The sequence below is a fragment of the Salarias fasciatus genome, chromosome 10, assembly GCF_902148845.1.
Source record: "Salarias fasciatus chromosome 10, fSalaFa1.1, whole genome shotgun sequence".
NCBI classification, from domain to species: Eukaryota; Metazoa; Chordata; class Actinopteri; order Blenniiformes; family Blenniidae; genus Salarias; species Salarias fasciatus.
This window is the reverse complement of record NC_043754.1, coordinates 24,409,646-24,432,757: the sequence shown is the minus strand read 5'-3', so window position 1 is coordinate 24,432,757 and position 23,112 is coordinate 24,409,646. Positions and strand designations below refer to the sequence as shown.

At 43.9% G+C, this 23,112-nt stretch overlaps 3 protein-coding genes across 4 annotated transcripts; 1 reads left to right on the top strand and 2 right to left on the bottom strand.

The window, feature by feature from the left end:
* Positions 1-272: 272 nt before the first annotated feature.
* Positions 273-12,622, bottom strand: LOC115395515 (pterin-4-alpha-carbinolamine dehydratase 2). The gene is made up of 4 exons (XM_030101090.1): positions 12,474-12,622; positions 11,528-11,659; positions 1,713-1,793; positions 273-458 (listed from the first exon to the last, which is right to left on the bottom strand). Exons 1-4 carry the CDS (start codon positions 12,582-12,584, stop codon positions 363-365), a joined length of 420 nt encoding a protein of 139 aa, XP_029956950.1. The 5' UTR covers positions 12,585-12,622; the 3' UTR covers positions 273-362.
* A 1,539-nt stretch (positions 12,623-14,161) lies between these two features.
* On the bottom strand, positions 14,162-17,903 carry txndc15 (thioredoxin domain containing 15). 2 transcript variants are annotated; one of them, XM_030100873.1, is made up of 6 exons: positions 17,733-17,903; positions 15,947-16,266; positions 15,698-15,844; positions 15,319-15,482; positions 15,020-15,153; positions 14,162-14,884 (listed from the first exon to the last, which is right to left on the bottom strand). In XM_030100873.1, the coding sequence occupies exons 1-6, from the start codon at positions 17,827-17,829 to the stop codon at positions 14,688-14,690; spliced, it is 1,059 nt and encodes a 352-aa protein (XP_029956733.1). In that variant the 5' UTR covers positions 17,830-17,903; the 3' UTR covers positions 14,162-14,687. The 2 variants fall into 2 exon arrangements, with proteins under 2 accessions (XP_029956733.1, XP_029956734.1); XM_030100874.1 differs by having other exon boundaries at positions 15,020-15,150.
* A 627-nt stretch (positions 17,904-18,530) lies between these two features.
* On the top strand, positions 18,531-21,430 carry LOC115395642 (tripartite motif-containing protein 16-like). Its single transcript, XM_030101270.1, has one exon. The coding sequence runs from the start codon at positions 18,574-18,576 to the stop codon at positions 20,224-20,226; it is 1,653 nt and encodes a 550-aa protein (XP_029957130.1). The 5' UTR covers positions 18,531-18,573; the 3' UTR covers positions 20,227-21,430.
* Positions 21,431-23,112: the final 1,682 nt, after the last annotated feature.

Below are 23,112 nucleotides of genomic sequence, written 5' to 3'. Positions count from 1 at the left end.
CTCATCCCTTACCAAATCGTAAATCACAATAAATCCCCTTCCTACTGAGGTTGACCCCTTCCTCGTTTCACTCCACTCTCCAAAGCCAGAAATGGGAACATGTGGTCCGGAGGAGGCCTGCGGGGAAAAGTGTCCTCTGGATCAGCGGCCAGCCGTTTACCTTCGTTTTAACAGAACTTCATTAAAGAAAGCAATAGGAAAAAAAAAAGAAAACGGAACCTTCAATATGTGTAAAAACACTTTATTTCCAAGAAAAACAGAGAAAGCGTATGTACACGAAAAAGACGGATTCCTCACACCAGTGTTGAAAACAACAGCATGGACGCTAGAAAAAGTGCAAATTTGATCGAAATGCAAAACAATTAACCAGGAAGAGCAATTTGGTCAATAAACTTGGCCATTTTGATGTCCCGTTTGGAGAGTCCTCCACAGTCGTGCGTGGTCAGCGTGATGTGTACCTGTGAGGAAACAGAGCGACAACACGCCGATCAGCAACCGGAGCACGGAGAAAAACACCGAGCTCCGCCCCGGCTGCACAGCGATTCAAGTGGAAAGACATCCAGTTGGTATTTTTCTTTCAGAAAAACATGTCGTCTGCATGTCGGGCCACTACTTGTTTGATTTTGAAATGAAACTACACAAAGAAAACAATGTGCTACAAACATTAACAATGGGAGAACACGCGCGTTGGTCTGAAACATTTTCAAACTGTTGTGTTTTAAGTGGTTCTGAGCAATGAAAGTTTTGCATTTTCACTTGAAAACGTGTAATTGGGGCCTGAAACAGCATTAAAAAAAACCTTGCAGAATTTCTCTTTGCACTGTGATGGCGGTCCATACATAATTCGGTAGTGAGGAACAATCTAAGGGATCTCTTTTTTTGGCTCCGCCCACTAATGTTCAATCAGCCAATAATGCTGCTTCCCCTCCAGTCCAGGAAGAGAAATGTTTGTAAACTCGCCGTTTGAATACTTACAGCCGGCAAAACGGTCGATTTCAGGAGAACATTAGCAGTAGCTCAGCGTGCGGCGTCCACTTCGCCGAGGCCGAACCCCGGTCGGTGTGGGATTTGAGTGTAAGTGTCTGGTGGAAAGTGCTGCGGGGGCCCGGAGACCTGCAGCTCCGTCCTACAGCCACTTTAATAAAGAGTGGATTAGGAGCGGCATTCCTGCCGGAGCGGCCCGCTCCACCACACAGTAACTCAGTGGCTGCAGTCTAATGCTGGGAGATTTTCAGGGACTGGCTTTGTCATATCGACCACTGCTGCATTCTGGAGGCAGAGCGAGCGAGCGAGCATGTGAGCGAGCATGTGGGGGTTTGCGGAGGGGAGGCAGAGATATTTGCAGAGCTTTTCGCAAGAAAAACGACGGGATTACGGCGCGAAGCCATTGAGTTCTTCTGGTTGCTGTGACGAGCCGGAGTGTGTTTCGGGCTTTCCAGCGGGGAGCTCTCCAGACCCGGCGATGATTGTTTGACATGAAAAAATCTGACTTTATCCGGGGTCGATTGATCTCGGCGTGTCTGTAATTTGTTTCAAACCAGCCGTGGCATTGTCAATATGGAAGTAAATCAAACACATGGCCGGGATAACGCCGTCCCATTCCACAAAGCTGTGATTTCTGTAATCGATACTAAACAAATGCAGCGCTGCAGATTGCTCCTCGGTCTCCGTGGCAAGGTGCGACTCCAGCTACGAGGCAGAGGGCGCGTTACCTTATTATAAACGTTGGACCACTCAGGGTGATGGTTCATCTTCTCCGCCTGCAGAGCCACACGGGACATGAAGCCAAACGCCTGTCGGGGGGAAAATGTTGACTCTCGGTTACTAAACATCGACAGGAAAAAGACAGTCGACCTACAAACTGTGTCATTAGCTCTGTCTAAATGAAGGTCTAATATTAGAACCACCTGTGAGTACGATTAACAGCTGGAAGAGGCACGCTTTCAGGAATATTTTCAGCTGAAAAGCAGCTAAAACGCTGGCAGCAATTGCTAGAAAAAAATCCCATTTCTTCAATATTAGTAATATTAGTAAAATCCAGAACAGAATTTGAAATTCTCCTCATCATGCAGAAAACTGTAAAACCGCCGAGCTGCAGTGAGCCTCGACGCGCTGACAGCGGAGCACTGCCCCGGCAGAACACTGTGTTCCAACGACGGCCGAGTTTTCTCCTCTCTGGTGAGAAATGCTCCGAGTTTTAGTTTGGGAGGACGAATTCATCTTTACTTTGACGACAAAGGTTCAAAGTGCAGAGTTTTCTCAGCTGAGCTGCTTTAGGTTTAGAATGCTGCGATAACTGGCTTTGTGTTGTTTTTTTAGATTGTTAATAGAAAATGTACGTTTGTGAGCAGATGTGGATAACTGGAAATATTCTGAGTGATTTAAAGAAATAACCATCAGGAAATGTACAGTACATCAGTATTTTTAGCTCATAAATTACATGTTGTGGACAGTAAGTGATTATTGGAGAAATTGTTAAACCTAAAAAATAACTACTTTAAGAAAAAAATGAAGAAAAACACATAAATTAATTACAAATCTGTGTAGATAGAGGATAGATTTTGTTTTCCTCATTAGGGAACTGCTTGAAGTGGAGAAACAATGTAAAATACAGCATTTACTGTTTAACAGAAGCTCTCCCAGAACGACACGCCAGCCTGCAGAACAAGCACAGCGTGACACAAGCTGCATCTGTCATGAAAGCCTATTTAAAAATCAAACGGAACTCTTGCAGGCAGTTCTTTTAAAAGGGGAGAAAACAGAAGAGCGAAGACGTATCTGCAGACGTGCACGAGGCTCCACGCTGCCGTCTGAGGCAGGGAAACGTCCCTGAGCGCGCAGGAAACCTCCCCGGCTGCATGTGTACATGCTTCCACACCCACATAGGGGCCAGTGCATTGCACACACACTCACACACACACACACACTGAGCAAAACACACACTCTTCATATTTCGAGTGGGGCATGTGGCGCTCTCCAATCACGGCCATCCAGGGAGTGATTACGGTTGTTCTAATTATCTACAAAGAGGAGAGTGAAATCCCTCGTCATGCTCACCGTGAACAAAGCAAAAAAAAAAAAAAAAAATCAGGTAGACCTATTTCAGAGCAATTTCCCACTGCAATCTCAATTAAGCCCCTAAATGCTTCCTCTCTGCCTAATTAAATCAACTGAAATGCCATTGTTTACAGGCGGGGGCCGCGGCCCGTCCACCACCTGACACGACGGCACAGAATTGCTCCCTGCGCGGAAATTGCGTTGAGCCTTTTCGGTGTGTTGTAGCCAATTTCTCAGCGGGCCTGCCGGGTTCCCCGTGCAGCGGGGTGTGTGTGTGTGTGTGTGGGTGTGTGTGTGTGTGTGCGTGTAACACGATCGGCAGCCTGATCAAATTGGTTATCAAGGAAACCGTCTCCTGATCAATTTAAGTAATTGGCATATTCCTGCAACTTGACCCCGCTGGCACCAATTTGGAGGCTGAGGCGGTCTGCTTTTCCTCCCGTCTCATTGGCTCTAATGGGGACGGCTAAGCGGCCTGTCATGTCAGGTGTTGTCCAAACATGTCCTCTCTGTGTCTCTCCGGTCTGCAGCTGAGGAACTCTGACAGGTAAAAGCTTTCTGAGGTTCCTGACGGTTCCTACGCGTTGTTCCTTTTTTCCAGAACTCCACCTTTTTTTTTTTTCTCTTTCCATCCCGAACAAAAAGTAATTTGACTTCTTTTCAAGACGCTTCTCGCTTTTCGGCCTTTGACGGCGACCCTGCGGTGGCGGGAGCCAGATATTTATTTCTGGATGTCCCAGCCTCACTTTGATTTTATCATGGGATCTCATTCGGATCAGGAAATCTTTTTGTGCATAAGCATCAAAATAACACAAAGCAATCAAAGACAGAAAGATTATAACAAAAGCATCAACATATTAAAACATTTATATTAGGCTATATTAAGCTTCAATCAATATAAATATGAAAGCTTTTGTCAATGAATCTTCAAATTTATGTTCAGCATCGTAACCTTGTCTCCATGTTGATTCTGAAATTAAAATTTAGATCTAAACATCCTTTAAATAGTAGTAATAGTAATAATAATTAGTAGTAGCATTAATAAAGTGGAAAAAATTATACATTTAAAAATAGTGTATCATTAATATTTCACCTCTGATTTAAGCTACCCATGCTCTGTACAAATCTTTATGATTATATGGAAAAACATTACTTTTTATGTTTTTTTTGTTTTTGTTTGTTTTTTTTTTTGGTGAAACCTCTTAACAGTGTGCTGTTGTTTCATAGTGGTGGAGTTAATTGAATGATTCAATCATTACCTACATCAGTTATTTGGTGGAAAATGCTCCAAAATGTGGAAGAGGAAAGCGTTTATAACAACGATGACACTGAGAAGAAGCAGCAGCAAAACAGCTCAGATAAACCAAAACCCCACAGCTAAAAGCTAATATATCAGCTCAGGTTAAAGAGTAATCTTTCAGTAAAGAGGAGCTGAGTGAAACAGTCACTGCTAACCTGCTTGGAAGCAGCTCTTAAACAGTTCTCACACAGCAGTTCATTTTAAATTCCTGGAACGATAACCACTAGTTCTCTACTTGTAAGAAGTGGTGGCCTATCCATAATCACTCGTAACTCATACTGCTCCTGAGAGCGGGTTGGTTTGTTCTCCTGCTGCCCTCAAGTGTACAAATTAGCAACAATCTGAGCAGCTGTAATGTATCTGCAAAGCCATGCAGGACTGTGTGACTGTAGCAGAAAAAAATTCTTGCATTTGACTTTTTTTTTCCCTTTCTAATGAACGTGCATTAGTTTGTTACCACGAGACAGAAACCGTTTTCACGGCCCTGGCCTGCGTGAAAACCCGGCTGTTACTCCGTCTCCGACCGCGGGGGAGGATCCGTTCGGCGCTGCACGTCTGCCAGCTGGGCCGCGCCACTTTGAAGCGGCATCGCAGCAACAGTTTTACGAACCGGCTGACATTACGGCAGGTCTGCGACTCCAAACATCTGCGGTCACGGCTGCGTGATATGTTTCCACAGATCTCAGAGGGCTGGCAGCGGCCCGGCCGACCAGTGACGGGTCACTTTAAGCCACTCTTCATTCGAGAAGCATAGTTCTCCACCAAAGCCAACTCGTGGCACGATGGCAGTTTTTCGGTGATGAAGAACAAATGTTGCATTAGCATCCAAACGAGAGTGTTTTCTATTTACATCCTGAATCAGTTCAGTTGACAGAGCAGCAGTCTAAAGCCCGAACGGAGCTTATACTCATTATCCCAGCTTCAAAGTGCTGGATATTATGCGGGCTGTCCGGCTTTTATCCTGAGTAGCGTCACACTCCCAGAGAGATTCTACGTGCCTGTTTGAGCCTCGCTGGTGTGCAAACGAACCACAGAGCAGAGTGCGATTATTAGGAAGAGCGAGGAATGTGAAACAGAAGATGACGGTTATGCAACCTGAATCCTGACTAAAGACTTTATAAAAAAAGGAGAAGAAACAGAAAGAGGAGCCGTGAAAAGGGGGTTGGATGTCCAAACTGGACCCACATCAGGCGGGGGTCCCTGGGGGGCAGTAAGCCAAGCAGCGGGACACAAAGCAGGCCGAGCGGCGCGTCCGTCACCCGCGGCTCGGCGCAACACGCTCCGCTCGGGCCAGACGGAAAACCAAACCGGCGCTCCACTCCCAGCCGAGGCGGCGAGGCAGCAGAGGTCAAGGGCTCTGCCTGCTCGCAGCGCGTCGTTCGACCATCTTGCGCTGTGCGGGCCGCGCTCCCGCGGCGCGGCGGGTCGGCCCGGCAGTCAGGTATCCGGCCGATCCGACTGGCCCGGCGAGCCGGAGCTGTCAGAGGCAGATAATTTGACGTGACATTATGCAGGCCCCCGTCTCGAATAATCAGAAACACCCGACAGCAGACCCCCACTCTGCCCCCCCACACACACACCCACACCCACACACCCACACACACACACACACACACACCGCTTCTGAGGAGCCATTTTGGTGCTATTACGGCGTGATTGTCATACAACACTGGATGAGACAATTTGACGTCGGAGCAGAGCGGTGCTCTCTCTCTCTCTCTCTCTCTCGCTCGCTCGCTCTCGCTGCGGCTGTGGGCTGCAGTACAGGACTCGGTTTCAAACACATGTCTGTTATTTACAGATCGGCTTTCCACCGCCGTGCAGTCCAAGGGCTTAGAGACGCCTGCTCTGCCTTGCCAGGACTAAGTGCATGCAGATTGCGCCTATACGCCGACTGGCCCCGGACAGAGACGCCTTCACGCCGATCGCCTGTGCGGGCGAACGCACGCGGCCTCCTCGGCGCGAGCGCTCGCCCACGCACACTTGAAGGCTCCTCCATTACGAGCCAATGATTACCCCGCAACGCTCCACCATCATCATCATCATCATCACCCCCTGGAAAACCCTCACTGCTGTGATCTGAACGCTGGTGGTTGTGGTGGTGATGATGATGATGATGATGATGATGATGATGATGACCACACCTCTTATGCCTCGTTTCTTTTCTCTCTCCACAGAGCTCCTCTCGAGCCTCCAGCTGGCCGGACCGGGCTGCCCACTCCACTGCCAAGGGGAGGGCGCTCCCACGATCACGCCAAACATGGCGAGTATTAATCTTCTCAAATTAACATTCTAATAGCCGAGAGACACATGCTCTGGCACCTGGTGAACACTCGTGTGTGTGTGTGTGTAGCACCTCTTCACACACGTCAGCTCCTATTCCTGTAACGAGTGTCACGTCGTGGTGTTGAGGCCGACTTATGCAAACCCCCTCATTAACGGCGGGGCGACCGGTGAGGGCTCACACACAGATCACCGGGCCCGTCAAAAGACAGCAGACGTCAGGGCCGTCTGACTCTCCCCGAGGCCCGGTGGCCAGATTATCTAACCACCTCCGCCCGGGCGCCACACCTCGCCGCTTCCCTCCGGCCGCCGGGGTGAATGCTGGACGCCTCCAGTTCCCAGGGACGGCCCCGGTCTGGAGGCGGAGGTGGGAACTGAACACCTCTGAGCCATTCAGGCGGCGGCTCGCCCCGAGTGAAGGATACAGTCTGAGCACTTACGCGCACACACACACACACACACACACACACACACACACACACACACACACACACACACTAGGGCTCAGTTCTGAGTTGGCTGACGTTTGTGTGAAACTTTCTTGAGCAGCCTGGAACATTTTCTCGATGGAAAGCATCAAAAATCAACAGAGCAGTTAAGTTCAAACCAAAAGGTGCTTTTCAGATATAATGGAGCGAGCGACGCCGGCAGCTGGACGTCGGTGTGTGTGAAGCCGGCGGAGGAGGAGGAGGAGGAGGAGGAGGAGGAGGAGGAGGACCGCTCAGCTTGGGGAGCTCGGTTCACCCAGAGGCTCAGTTTTAGTTGTAGGACATCTTATTTAACACAAGCAGGCCGAGGCCCATAACGAGAGGCAGGGGCTTGCAGGAGATTTGACGCAGAGGGACGCCCCCCCCCCCCCCGGCTCCGCCTCCAACCTGGAACTGAAGTCTGGGAGCCCGCCGTAATGCGGTTATCGTCTGCGGTGAGCCGCAGTTTCGGCATGCTGTTTGTCTCGAGTTTGTGACATTTTCTTTTCAGCACAAAAAAAAAAAAAAAAAAAAAAAGAAATGCTGATTGATCATAATTTTAAACGTACTGCTACGATCTGAGATTTTAATGATAACTCTCTACCACAACGTCAGGGAAGCTCTGAAGCTGCTTTTTAGTTGTTTTACGGCCAGAATTTGCCAATATGAAGGTGCACATAAGAGTCAATAAATAATCAATACATAAAATACACTGTTGATGTAAAAATATGGTGCCATGCAGTTAAATACAGTCTCTCTTTTGCTTTGCTGATTTCATAAGAGGAAAAAGCACTAAAGATGTTATTCAATAATAATTTTACACATATTAGATTGGCACATCACTAATGCAATACAGATGACACGTGTTGATTTTATCCTGAAATGCGCACTACTCAGGATTTCCATCAAACAACACACTTCACGTGTTTCTTATTCACTTTGTTTTGATGTTTGTTTCTTCCCTTGCAGAGCTGTGTCTGAGTAGTGCTACAGACATTAACTTTTCTGGCTTTGCATTAAATCATTTCATGCATTTATCTAAATTATAAGTGAGAACTGTTCTTGAGCAAAAACAAACTTGATTAATAATTTGTGTTAAATATACCAGGGAGGATTTTTTTATTCTTCTTTTGTGTCAAACAGACGGTCTGAGGAGAGATCTACCTGCGTTCAGCAGCACACACTCAGTATATGGGCGGTATCAGGGAAAAACGGCTGTTTGTTTGTTTGACGGTAATCTGATTACACTGGCTGCGGGGGGATGAGAGGTGTCGACATGTCCTTGATTTCACCAGATGTTTCTCACCTAGATTAAAACCTGAGCTTCTGATTAAATCAAAACGGAGCCGCTGCGCCATGACGCAGAGTCTGAGGGAAATATTTTGACCGACAGCCTGAGTCGATTCCCACAATGAAGCCATGGAACAAGCGCTTCATTTATGCCCAATAAAACCTTTCAAATTCACAAAAAGTCTTCATAACCAAGGAGTTTTTAAAACAGTGACGATTTCTAACCTTACAATAAAAACTATAACTGTAAGAACTGTTTTCAGTCTGTAATTACCTATATGTTTGTGCGGCGCTATCGGTTGTTTTGAGATAGATGCATCTTTTAAAGGATTCGCCCCCTCCACTGCTGCACAACTGAACGTCTGGAGGCCAAAGGAGACATGCCATCCTTGTCATCCTCGGCTAACGCAGCTCAGCAGTTGAGCATGCACAGCTGGCCTCTCCTCCACGGCCCGCGTCTGAAAGCTACCAAACTCGCTTGTGTCGCATGGATGTTTCCACTCCGTCCGGCGAAATGTGGAGCAGATGGTCACCCGTAAACATACACAGCATAAAGCTGGGGCGCGTAAACAATATCAGTGACTTAAAACCATGCGCTGCTCCGGCCAGAATTTACAGTATTAAAGACACACACACTCACACACACACACACACACACACACACACACACACAGAGATGTTTCCACATGTGATTGCAGGGATTCTCACTGACCAGAGCAGCTCCAGAGAGAGGATTCCACCTCTCAAACCCGATTAAACCTCCACGACTTGACAAGGAAAATAACTCACAGTTACTTCTCAGACTACTGCCACTAACGACGAGCTGCGCACACCGCACACCGCAGATAGATTACCGAGCTGGTTACAGCGGCATCATAACACTTTCCACTTGCTGTAATCAAAGAAAAATAAACTCAAAGAAGCAAGTCCAGCTGTCATGTTCCTTTTGAGTTAATTTGCAGCTCTGAGTGGCTGCTTCATCCCTGCATGTATGGATGCCCGCAGCTCTGGGTACAGCTCTGCCGCCCCCTGCAGGCCACAGGAGGAAGTGTCAACCGGAATTTTTTTTTTTGTTATTTAAAAAAAAAATAAAATCCTGGGGATCTGATTTCCTCAAGTCCATCACTTGCAGATAAGTGGGGAATGGAAATGGGCCAGCATGTCGCTCCTCATCTCCATCCCCCTCCAGTAAAAAGCCCTTTAAGAGCGGCCCTGAAAAACGAGCTACGAGTCTGTGAAAATGCATCAGAGGAATCAGGAGGAGGAGAGGGGCTTTCTGGACGGAGAATAAAAAGAGTGAAGGAGGAACGACAGTGTCCAGAAAACAGACAGAAAGAATGGCCGACATGCGAAATTGGAACAACATGAGTTCATTCCCCAATAATATGGAGCACGGACTGGGAATGAGAGACAGAGATAGGGAATGGAGTGTGGCAACCAGCAAGAAGAAGAAGAAAAAAAAGAGTAAAGTACATCTACCAGAAGGAATGGTGGGGTTGTTAGTGGTTTGAGAACCAGATGAAACATTTTAACCAATTTGATTGTTTGTGAAAGAAATCATTCTGATCAAAACCCCCAATTGCTGCCAAGCGGGCCGCCTGGCGCTGCTCAGGGTAATGCAGCCTGACGTGCCGGGGTAAGAGGAGAGGCTCTAGAGCCGGGAGGGGCGGGCGGGGGGAGGTCAGCGCTCGCCGTCCGACTTCAAACGCGTGGAAGTGTAGAAACAGTCTATTTTAGGGGATAAAACAACTAACGACAGGATTAGAGGAAGTCCGCTAAGTGGCCTTGAGACGTTTTCGCAAAACGCAACGTTCGGCTGAAGTGGCGAGCCGCTGACTGACTCTGCACAAAATGACCCATTTACAGTGAGTTTCTTCATTTCAATTCTAGGTTCAGCTTTGTACGACTCTTTAAACAATGGGTTTTACCAGGAAACATCAAAAAATGAACATTTACTTTGTAATGTCCGTGGTCTTCTTCAAAAACTGTGATATCAAATTAACAAATTAGGGTTTGTAGATGAAAACCAAAAAAAAAAAAAAAAAAAAAAAAACAGAACTACGTTCTAACATGAAGTTTGTTGTCTAAAGTTTATTGTGTCAAGAACTTGCAATCATGCACCATTAGTTTTAACTATAACTACAGTAACACCCGAACAAGGTGTTTACTGAAGAAAGCCATGGGATAACGCCGAAAAATATGGAATAAAGAAACAACTGTACCCTAGACATAACTGCAGGAATGTTGTTGTGACATTTTTTTTTTGTCTCCAAACTGTCTCCAGTTGTAAAACCCCAAATTAACTCCTGTCATCTGTTCAACATAAGATAGAAGGAGAAATGGAATTAGAAGCACAGGTGTAATTGTTCTGGCTCACGTCATTTTCCCTGCATTTTCTCTAATTATGAACTTTATCACAACCTTCTTGAAGCCTTACGATTAAAAAAAAATACAAACATGGTTCATGTCAAGGGGGTAATCCTTTATACACAACATTTTAATTTAGTTGCAATTTAAATAACTACTTTCACTTCACCAACTTAACTCTTTCTTCATGGGATTCAAACAAGCAAACATTTTTCCCCATTTTACTTTTCACTTTTTTTAACTGCATGAAGGTTGATTTTTGTTTGTGCCTACATGAGTGTGTTCACTGCAGGATGAGCCTTGTTGTGCTTATTTCACTTAAAAACATGCAGGTAGCATAATCATTCTCTTAAGAGCAACAAATTTCAACTGTTACAAAAATAACAGTGAATAAAAGCTTCGATGCAGCCTCTACATGCATTCTGAAGTGCTTCGTTATACTAACTAAACTAAACAAAAGGAAACATTAACCCTTTAGTGAGCGGGGGCGGACGCCACAGGCAGCCTAAAACAATGCACTCCTCATTCTGGACTTATTCGTCTGTTCTGTGATCTGTGTATGCAGTTTATTGCATGTTTGTATCTACTACACAGCCATAAGAGAGAGGTGGAAACAACTGAGACACACTTAACTGTGGCTGATAACCCACATCTGAAAATACTGAGTCTACTGGCAGATCTGTGCTTTTTGAAGAGTGGGGCTGCAGAGGGCATGAAGATGGGGTCCTACAGCAGGTTGCACAAGCCCATAAACATCGCTCACCTGATTAAAGGTTCTAAAGTGAAGTTCTTTGCAAATGGCATCCCGGTCCTCCACCTGCATCCAGCCGGTGGCCTGGAGCTCCATCACCAGCCGATCCCGGTCTGCAGCAGAGAGCCAGTGGGAGTCTGACGACTGAATGAAAATAATCATTATTTAATCACATTCCATCTCAAAAATTAACAATTTAACAGAGCAGGGCACATCTGATTTCCAACCTCTGAGAACTTAAGCACCTATTCAGCCTGTCATTGTCACTTTAATGCTCATCTCTAAAATGCCAGTGTTTAATACAGCTCACCCAGAGGGAGGCAGCCTGGTATCAAAAAATGACTGTCACTTTGGAATTTAACAAACTGAAGACAAGGACGAGGCAAAAACAAAAAACTGCAATATTGTAACTATCTTAAAGCACTAATTATTTCCAGAAAACATGAGTTTTTGCTGGGATGAGTTAATCTTTTACCTTTTCATTCAATTGAATAGTAACAGGCATAGTAACTAGTAATATTACTACCAACAGAACACTGGGAGATTTAACGATGCACTCTAAAATTCGGCATCAATAAAAAAGTTAACTTTATTACAAAATCTCTAAATTTGTGGTATTGCAAGCAGGAAACACGGGATAAAGTCAGTCATGTTAAGACTGGGGAGGTAAGAGCACAAAGAGGATAAAGTATGGTATTACGAGCTCATAAACTCTGATGTTGCAAAATATTTTAAGCCGAAAAAAATAATGCAACATAAACAACAATATAATAGTCAGACTTTTCATATTTACGAGTGCCAATCCACAGATAACCACATTTTATACATTTTTACTGTTTTCTAATGGAGTTCTCCGACTGCTGTGTTTACACTGTGTTCGCCTCGTGAGTTTACTGCCACCAGTCTCGTGTGCAATAAGGTGCTTAGAGCGCTAATGCTAACGGTGTGACACGCTCACCGCGCGAGACGAGCAGGTCCTGGAGAGGCGAGGCGTCCTCAGCCGGGCCGGCAGGCTCAGGCTGCACCACCACGAGCCGCCGGTCCGCAGCGTACACATCAATGAAGACATGACAGACGTTTCGGTCAGGTCTGACCTCCACTCACACTTTCCCCCTGCTGCAGCCCGCTCACGTGTCGACACAGCTGTCCGGTTTAATGCCTGAATAAAAAAAAACAAACAAACAAAAACGTGCTCTTCTGAAGCATCTGCAATGATATTTTTATCCCAATAATTGAACATAGCCTGCTCTTTCCTATCAAAGCTGGAGTGGATCAAGTGATTAAATGTAGAGTTTGGCACTAGATACCCATAGATCCTCAATGGTTTGTTCAACCTAAACTTTGACGTGTATCAAAAACAAGCAATGTCCAAGATAAGTTTCCAATATCCTAGCTATGTCCAATATCCAGTTCCCCCTGCTTAATCAAGACTGAAATTATTACCTAACTCACTCTCTTAACTACTGCTTTTATCTGGATGTAAAGTGGTGTGTGTGTGTGTGTGTGTGTGTGTGTGTGTGTGTGTGTGTGTGTGTGTGTGCGTTCTCGTATTTCTATCCTTGTTGGGGCCAAATGTCCCCACAAGGATAGCAAAACGTGAAACGACGTGCCTTGCGGGGACCTTTTTCCGGTCCTAAGTAGGAGAAACAGTGTTTTCTTGACCATGTTGTTGTTACTGAAAAAAGTAAAAGTGCAAAAACATTTCTTTAGGGTTAGGCTTTGTTGTGGTGTGGGTTAGGGTTAGGGTAAGGGTCAGGGTTAGGGGCTAGACATGAATGGGAGTCAATGGAAGGTCCCCACAAGGATAGAAATACGAGACTGTGTGCGCGCGCGCGCGCGCGCGTGTGTGTGGGGCTTGGTTGGTCACAGTTGTCTCTCATTTGGAAAGTTGCAGGTTTGTTTCCTGGCCACTCAAAATAGACAGGGTTCAAGACTTTATGAATTATTAAAGAACTGGAAATTATATAAGTGAGATCTATTTAATTAAAATGTATCATTGAAAATTGTACAACTTGGAAGTTGTGAATTCAGGCAAACACACTCAAAATGTAGGTAATGGCTCATCTCATACAATGTTTGTGAGACTAATAACTTATCATAGGTTACTGTATGAGTACTCATGCAGTTAATTATTGCTAACAAAAACTTCCTAATCTACTTTATTGAACCTCTTGGTGAAATTCTTTATTCCACATTTACCCATCCTGTGCAGGATGCAGTGAGAATCCACAGCACTCTAGAAGCTTATAGGGGTCAAGGGTCATGCTCAGGAAGCCACTGTGGGAGGTGAACCTGTGAGTCCACTTCTCTTACCATCAGGTAAAACGAGCAACGACTCCATTTGAGAAAAAAAAATGTTTGATTGGAAAGTCATTTTTTTTCTATGGTCAGGGCAACGGTTCAAATCCCACCTGCTGAGGAGAAATGTGAGCAAGTGCCTGATGAGGTTGAGGAGCCATTAAAGCCGTGGTTATAGTCACACAGCCAGTCTGAAAAAAATATCAGTGGTTCACAACTGAAGGGACATCTAAAACATGATTTTTAAAAACTATTTTTTACTTCAGCTGAAAAATTGTGGCAGGATTGTTCCGAGTTTTCTCTTTTAGAAATGCATCATGTCAGATCCGAAATGTTGCACTGAACAAGTAAATGGTTACAATCTTTATTTAAAAAAATCACATCTTTAAATTAATTCAAACACCCCGATTTCCAAAAGAGACAGAAACATCTCTACAGTATAAACAGCATGCAGTTTTCACAGACCCATATTTTATGCTTGATAGAAAATGGACGAACACTCATAAAGTGAAAGTAAAACATGGAACTACTTGATGAAGCACACTCTGAAATGAATGGGAGAGGCACATCTGTACAACAGATGGAAGGAGCAACATTTTTCTTACAAACCAATGCTCATTTTACAGACTGATGTAAAATCTCATCTACACAAAGTTAAACAACTACGTCCCAACTTATCTATTTTGATGTCATTAAATTCAAAACGAGCTGAGATGTTTTATTTTCAACAACTGAGAATTTATCCAATTTCTGTTGTAAAGAAAGAAACCATGGGTTAATGAGTACTGCATGTTGTTACATCCTTGTTTTTTTTGTGTTTTTTAATAATTTACATCCCAACGCTTTCGGAAAGGGGTTTGTCGCTGCTGTGTCTTCAGTCCTGATGCTCATGCTCCTGTCCAGGTATGAGCCAGCGGATGCTGTCTGTCCGCAGGATGGCGTAAAGAGTGAAGCCGGTGATGAAGAGGATGGAGAAGACCAGCAGCCAGTCGACGCCCTTCACAGGGACGCTGGGGAGCGGCCCCAGGAGGTCTGCCTCCGTCACGCTCCTGTCACCGTTAGCTTCAAATCCTGCAACACACCAGGGACGATGGGGAAGATGATGTAATCACGGTGAAGATTAAAAACTAGTGTTCGGCATCAGTATTTGAATGAAAACTCTTCCACAGTGAGTGTGGCAGTCTCCCCCTGCTCTGGTTTCTGTACCTGTCTGGTTGGAGATGAAGGAGGTGAGCGTCTCCAGCGTCCTGTCGGTGTGGTTGAAGCGAGCCATGGGTTTGGCGCCCTGGAACAGCAGGATGTTCGGCACCGCCACCGTGCCGAACCTGGTGGAGAGGCTACTGGAGGGCCCAACAGAAGAAGGAAGAGGTTTTCGAAATGGTGAAATGAATCTAACCATTTATTAAACTAATCCCTAAAAATAATTTAGCATATATTTCTGCTTCAGATGAACAAGGTTAGGAATCTTCACAGTGGGCGAGATGATACATTCGACTGCAGTTTACCTGCTGTGCTGTGAGGCGTCCAGTGCGAGGAAATGCATGCTGGGAAACACCCGCGGCAGGGCGTTGAAATGAGGAGCCAGGCTGGCGGAGAACTGGCACCAGGCAGTGAAGAACAGCACCACTGAGCACTCTGTGCTGTTGGCGTTGAGGAACTCCATGAGGTCCTGAGAGAAAAGAGGAAGACGTGAGGACCGGGACTAATGTCAGGAAACCAGTCATTCTTCATTCTGCACATCTCTCTGATGGCGAAAACACAGTTGGAGTGAAAAAACGTTTTACTATTACAACTGTTAAGTACTTGACGGGTACAGAGCAATGTTAATGTTTCATCACATGTGCACACACACATCCACGCGAGCCTCGGAGACCGTGTGAGTACCTGTGAGGCGTTCAGGACCTGCACGGTGAAGTTGTCCATCCCTGTGATGTTCCTCCGGTCGCAGTTCACCTTAAACGTCTTGGCGGTCTCTGTGGCGTTCGCCTCTTCTGTTCCCGCAGAGTCTGCATGCACGATGTCCAGAGTGACCTGAGAGGAAACGCCCGGGGAGAGGTCAGCCTCTGCCACTGTACACACACGCGATTCTTTTTTTGAATGTGCGCAACAGAGCATGAAGACATGACTCATCACCTGCTGCGATGCTTCGGCGTCACTCTCCTCCTGCGATTCGCCGTCATCGGCCGCAGCAGGCGAGCCGCACCGCTCGCCGTTTTCATTACAGAGCGGCGAGAAGCTGGACAGATAGTCTTTCACATTCTTGGGGAAGAGGGATTCGATGTCAGACGGATCGATGGGGGTTTCCGTTCCCATCACCGCATCCGCAATCTCAGCGGTCTTGAACTGTCGCTTCGGCCGAGAGTCCAAGTCCTCCGAGTCCACAAACTTTGGGCTGTTCTCCAAGTCAGACACGGTGTCCTCCAAAATAATGACATCTGTGGATTCATCATTTTCTGAAAGAAGAAAATTAAAGCTGACGTTAGACTGAATATGAAGTATTTCTCTAATAAAAATCCTCACTGGTTAACATGAATAGAGGAAATCATTGTGTTAATCATGAGATTTGTGGGATTTTCGATGGATAGAGCTTTCTTGATGGATGGCTGATATGAAATATAAATTAGTATAAAAAAAAAAACATGTTTTTTAAATGGATATATTTACGCGTATGAGAGATGACATTTATAACTTGTCCTTCATCTTGCTCAACTATTCAACAAATCTGTCAATCAATCTGTTTCAATCTCTGAGAGTGTTTCCTATGCAACAGTAAACAGGAAGGTCCAGACATGAGAGACTTCTTACTGTCAGAAGTATTCAATGCAGAAAAAAGGGAATTGTCAACACTGTGGTGTTGTAAAAGGTAAGATTCAAATATTTTCAGTAAATGTCGCATGTGGCAGAGAGATGAACTGACGACTATAATAAGACTTGAAAACATGGGTTTCACATGAAGTATTGTGTCAGAAATTTCATCTGAAGTTCATATGAAAGACATTACAGGCCATAGAATTCTGCAATGATTCCAGACCTCTGATTGTACTATAATTTGACTGTAAATTCAATGTTTTTTAATTAAAAAAAGACTGATAATGATGCCAAATATAGAAGTAAACACAATCTTAACTGCTGAGAAACAATCCAAAGACCACTTTTAAGGTGATTACAGCATTAATTGTTTGTTTCCCTAATCTGATCACATGACGCTGTTTTTCTTCATTTTATCCCTTGCATATTTGTCATTTGATCACTGATACTGCACGCAAAGTGTTCAAAACTCTTGCATCATAGCAAGAATACCATGGGTTTAAATACTGTCCGGGTTTTTCAGTATGGAGTGAGGATGTTGTCCCTGTGTGTCAGGGTTTCCTCCAGGTACTCTGATTTAATCTCACACACATGCATGTGTTTGAGTGTGTGTGTGGTTGTCTGTTTCTGTGTGTTTGTCCTGTGACAGGCATGGACGGATGAATTAGATCACTGAAGCAAATTATCTGTTGTTTTTCTGATTTCGTTCGTGTGTTCTAAAAGGTTACTGTGAAACACCTGGCAATTATGTTAGTTGTGTTAACTACATTTAGTTTCTGTCTTGGGACAGGTACATTAGGAGATGGTTTTATTGTGATCTACCATGACAACAATAGCATTTTACTAAATTCATTCAGAAATGTGTCAAAACATAGCTCTGTCGCTGCAACGGTCATGTGCATTTAACTATATCTTAACGATTTTAACCAGTCTGAAGAAAACAGGTATTACAGCCAAAACTCTAAATCAGATGGCTGGTCCTAAACTCGTATGAATAAACCAAAATTACGACGCTAATAGAAACTATTGCTCATAACGTTGATAGTTTGTTTATTAACTCCAGAGATGTTGTTAGCATAGCTCAGCTAGCTAGCAGCGGCCGGTTTCTTACCTCGAGCAGAAACGCACGAAAACCTCCACAAATCACTATAATGTAGCAGAAATACTAAAGCGAACGGAAGGTGGAATTTATGCACGATCCTCGTCATGTTTTATTTTTAATTAACGAGAGAAATATTAGAGCTGGTCACAGCATGGTGAGATGTGCTGGTTGATTCTGTCCTCGGAACTAAAGAACAGAGGGAGGAGGACTGGCGGACAATACTACGTGTGACACAGAACAAAATCAACTTCCGCCGACGAACAGAACGATATTTAAATAAATTATAATTGCATCAATGCATAGATACATGATTTTGTAGAGTCAGAAAATAAACAATCCTCACATGACACATATTGATATAAATATTTTAAGATTGTAATTACTAAAATAATTTTATTTTTTTTTTTCAGTTGTTAGTTTTTTATTTGAGGTACTGGAAATACAATCTCCAGCCAGAGGTGTCAAGAAAGTACTTTCCCATGCCATGTTTTTGTTGTGCCCAGTCAGTTAACAAAGGGCTGGGCTGATTTGAATCACCTGCAACAAACAGTTCTGGGCCCAGGTGATCACAATCAGCCCAGCTCTTCGAGAACTGACTGGGTACATGGAAAACATGGCATGGGAAAGTACTTTCTTGACACCTCTGTCTCCAGCTTCCTTTCAGTCAGTAGCTCTATAATTTTAAAGGAATGCTGCAGAACCAGACAAACATGCCCTCCAAGTTCAGTATTTGCACATTCACAGAACTGCCAGTGTTACGTTACATATGATCATCCCCAAGAGAGTGGGTGGGACATTTCTCCGTAAACAGAAAGGGCACCTTTGCCATTCACTGTCACCAGGACCACAGATGGCGCAGCAGGCAATTCAGCTGGAGCGAGAAAAACTGACTTGTTCAATCTGTCTGGAGCTTTTGAGGGATCCAGCTACTATTCCCTGTGGACACAGCTACTGCATGAGCTGTATTAAAGGATACTGGGACGAGAAAAATAAGGAAACCCACGCATGTCCTCAGTGTAGGCAGGATTTCACACCGAGGCCTGTGTTGGTGAAGAACACCATGTTAGCGGAGATAGTGGAGGACCTAAAGAAAGTGGGGCTTCCTTCTGCCCCACCTGCTCATTTCTACGCTGGACCTGAAGATGTGGCCTGTGATTTCTGCACGGAGAGGAAGCTGAAAGCTTTCAAGTCCTGCTTGGTATGTTTGGCGTCTTACTGTGAGCAGCACCTGCAGCCTCATTATGACGTAGCTCCGTTAAAGAAACACAAACTCGTTGAAGCCACCTTAAAGCTTCAGGAGAACCTCTGCCCTCATCATGACGAGGTGATGAAGATCTATTGCCGCACTGATCAAAAGTGCATCTGTTACCTCTGCTCCATGGATCAGCACAAGGGTCACGACACTGTCTCGACTGCGGCAGAGTGGACAAAGAGGCAAACTGATCTCACACGGGATCGGGAAGATATTCAACGGAGAATCCAGGACAGAGAGAAACACGTGCAGATGCGTCAGAGTGAAATGGAAGCCATCAGTCTTCATGCTGATTTGACTGTGACGGACAGTGAGGAAGTTTTCAAAGACTTGATCAGTCTCATTGAGAAAAAAAGCTCTGAGGTGACACAGAAGATGAGGAACCAGCAGAAAACGGACTTGGGTCAGTTGAAAAAGCTTCAGGAGAAGACACGGCTGGAGATCGAGGAGCTGAGAAGGAAAGACTCAGAACTAGGACAGCTCTCTTTGATAGAAGATCACCTTCATTTCATAAACAGTTACCCGTCACTGTCACTTCAGAGTGATTCCACAACATTACCAACAACAAACTTTCAATCTCAGAACATTGAAAAACTGATGCTGGCTGTGCTGACCATGAAAGACGAACTGGAGGCGACTCTGAGTGAAGAGCTGATGAAGAACTCACAGAGAATCTCTCAAGTGACTGTTCAAGAACCCAAAACCAGATACGGATTTTTGAAATATGCTTGGCAAATCACGTTGGATCCAGACACTGCAAACTCATTCCTGAAACTTTCTGCAAACAACAGAAAGGCAACATTAATGCAGGAAGAACAGTGTGACTATTCACCCCCTGAAATGTTCCTGAAATGGTGGCAGGTGCTGGGATCAGACGCCCTGACCGGCCGTTGTTACTGGGAGGTGAACTGGAGCGGTCAAGTCTTCATCGCAGTGGCGTACAAAGACATAGGCAGAGCAGGCAGCAAGTCTGAATGTGTGTTTGGACATTATAAAAATTCCTGGGCTTTGCGATGTGTCAACAGTGGTTATTCGTACCACCACAACAACGCCAGAACTCCGCTGTCTGGTCCTCATTCCAGCAGAGTGGGCGTGTATCTGGATTACAGTGCAGGGACTCTGTCTTTCTACAGCATCACTGAAAGCATGACTCTGCTCCACAGAGTCCAGACCCAGTTCACTCAGCCCCTCTATCCAGGGTTTTGGTTTCTTAATCATGGAGATTCTGCTGAGCTCAAGTTTTCAATGTGACTTTAATGAGGAAGATAAGTTGAAAATGCCTTATTACAAACAGATAATAACTTATATTCATTCCTTATCAACGATATATTAGCATAGTGGGGTTTATTGTGTAGAATGCAATGCTATCAAAGCACTGAAGATGTTGAAGGGGATGTACATATCTAACTGATTAATATAAACTATATATTAATATTATGTTAATTCTGTGAGGAGTAATGTTCTGAAGACTTTCCCTCTGAGACTGATTACATGTTACGTTTGTATTCTATGTTAACCTGAGCATATGCTTTATGAAATGGTAATCATTAACTGTGCATGAAAAAACACTGATTAGGCAAAAATGTATAATGAGTAAGTTATCTGTTAATGTTTGAAACTGAGGTTAGGGTTTCTTCTGAATATGTGCAAAATATGCTTTTTGATTATTTATGACACCAATGCTGAACAAAATGAAGGAAGAAGCCTCTATGTTGCTGCAAAGTTTTCCTGATTATAATATTATTCATATAATGTGAAATCATATTAATGCAGGTGACTGTAGTCAATGTTTTATCGAGGCAATATTTCACTATCGTACTCTATTAAATGTGCATAGTTTGTAAAGACAGGTGTGTCTCGTGTGTGTCACATTTTTCATTGATATAAATTACATGAATAACTTCTTCAGAACTTTTTCAAAGTAATAAGAGTGATGATTCAATAACCATTAATGTGCAAAGAAAACTTTTTAGGTTTTAAATATTTTACATTTAGAAGCAGGATTTTGTTCTTCATATTCAAGAGTTTTGTGCATTATTATCTGAGACTACTGAAAGAATTAAAACATTCTCATTTAGTAGCAGCAATGATGATTGTTCATGTTTGAGCATCTGATTCTGAATATAATTATCATTATAATTCTGAATATTGTTACAATTAAAGTCATGTTACTTTAATTGTCAATCCATTCACAAATAACTTCTCAATCTGCAAACATCATGAGCCTGGAACAGAGCAGAACTCTATCGTGAGTCAACGCATCGCTTAAACAGAAAAATCAGGAATATGAAACTTTTTTTCCACCTGCTACAAATGAAGACACTGTCAGACGGTGTTACTTTCAGATTTATTACACAACTTTTGAACATTCCACAACAATCATGCAGGAATAAAATGGGAATTATACAAAGCTTTGAAGGCTTGGTCAGTCACACTGCAGGAACCGCTGAGCTTCACGTCTTCTCAGAAACACCCAGATGTGAGGTAATATTTTCATCAAATCATAATTCACTGGCAAAACGCTGAATGGAGTCAAAGGAAATCCCTCACAAAGAAATGAATAACCCACTGATAACAGTAGTAATTGTTACAACTTTGAAAATCCTGTCAGTTAATAAAATCACAATTTATTAGACTATAAGTTTCCAACATTTTGTCCTCACATTTAAGAAAAAGTTCTGAAGAACTGAAGCTACATCTGAAACAAAAGGTCAGAGTTTTCACACTGTTACTGTCTGTGAGAGAGAAAATAAAAGCTCCTGTTCTTGAATCGAACAGCTGAAAGTTCTCATCATCTGCTTCATCTGTAATTATTTGCTGCGTTAAAACCTGCAACTGAAGGTTTAGAAGGTCTTTCATGACTGCAGGTTTTTTTTTTTTGTCACAGATTCTGATTTGCTATCAGACACGCTGAACTTTGTAAAAGTCTTCCACGATTCAACAATGTGGACTCGAGCAGGAGGACATTAAATTACATCTGGAGAATCACACTCTGTTCTCTGTAATTCAGAGGTTACAAACGAGCTGAATTTTCTCTAATGTGCTGGTAAAAAAATGCACATGTTGACTTTCAGTTGAACAGAGGCCTTCTATCATAGAGCGACCAATAGAAGTCAAAGTTATGTCATTTGTGATAATAACACCAGAGATAATAGGACCATGGAAGTCAGTGCAGGTGCTCTCCTGAGCACGTGCGCAGTGATCGTTTTTACTTAGACTCTTGTCATGGGTGAGGGGGAAAAAAGAACCTCCTGCTAGCATTTAGAAGTTCACAGAAACAAACAGAAACAACTTTATCAGCCTCATAACACCGACACAAAAAGCAATCCGAATGTGAGACAACCAGGCGCCAGGTCAGACAACAAAACATCAGGTACACGTCGAACGCAGCTACATCCCAGGTCTACAGCGATAAGAACGACACTACTTTTAAATCAGAGAAACAGACGGGGAGAAAATGATCAAATTGAAGGAAGTTGTCAGTGTAAAGTCATTTACAATACATTTAAGAGGATGTCATTTGAATTCTTAATTCAACAGTCTTTGGACGGCAGAACTTCTTTTTTCATTTCACCAACATTTTGCACAGTAACTGTCATGCTCAGGGCATTCTGTGAGATGTGGGGGTGTTTCCAAACGGCGGAGATGTTTTATGGTTGGATAATCTTTGGTAGAAGAGGGTGAAACCTGCGTCTGCGTGGGACATTTTACGAACCTCGGTTACCACGAAACAACAAAAGCAAGTGAGAAAAGGCCTTGTACACATGTTTAAAAATACAAGAATAAAAAGTGATAGTATCAAAGTCTCCACAGTACAATACATACAACAGATTATTGCACCAAATCCAGCTGTTTCATATTTCTCCACGCTCCGGATGAGACTCACGCAGTCCGGTTCAATAATGTACAAAAAGTCAGCAATTAGCAGTTATTTACTGTTGGATCATCATGATGCATCATGTGCTGCGTTTGAGGAGCATGTTGTCAAACAACTACAGAAACGAATCATTTTCATTAACAGCTCTACAGAGTGTCAGCTCTCTACGTGTCAGGTTCAAGTGTTTCACACGGTTATTTGGTAATTAAAACATAACATCCATCCATCTTCTTTTTACAAGTATAGGTGACTTTTGGGAA

Excerpts from the sequence above, each read along its gene's own strand:
- LOC115395515 (XM_030101090.1), bottom strand. The coding sequence starts at position 12,584 with ATGTCTTCATTGATGTGTACGCTGCGGACCGGCGGCTCGTGGTGGTGC. Across the intron at positions 1,794-11,527 it reads ACTTTAGAACCTTTAATCAG|GCGTTTGGCTTCATGTCCCG; the intron begins GTGAGCGATGTT and ends TCCCCCCGACAG. Across the intron at positions 459-1,712 it reads GGTCCAACGTTTATAATAAG|GTACACATCACGCTGACCAC; the intron begins GTAACGCGCCCT and ends GTTTCCTCACAG.
- txndc15 (XM_030100873.1), bottom strand. The coding sequence starts at position 17,829 with ATGACGAGGATCGTGCATAAATTCCACCTTCCGTTCGCTTTAGTATTT. Across the intron at positions 16,267-17,732 it reads TTCGTGCGTTTCTGCTCGAG|AAAATGATGAATCCACAGAT; the intron begins GTAAGAAACCGG and ends TTCTTCTTTCAG. Across the intron at positions 15,845-15,946 it reads ACGCCGAAGCATCGCAGCAG|GTCACTCTGGACATCGTGCA; the intron begins GTGATGAGTCAT and ends GTTTCCTCTCAG.
- LOC115395642 (XM_030101270.1), top strand. The coding sequence starts at position 18,574 with ATGGCGCAGCAGGCAATTCAGCTGGAGCGAGAAAAACTGACTTGTTCA.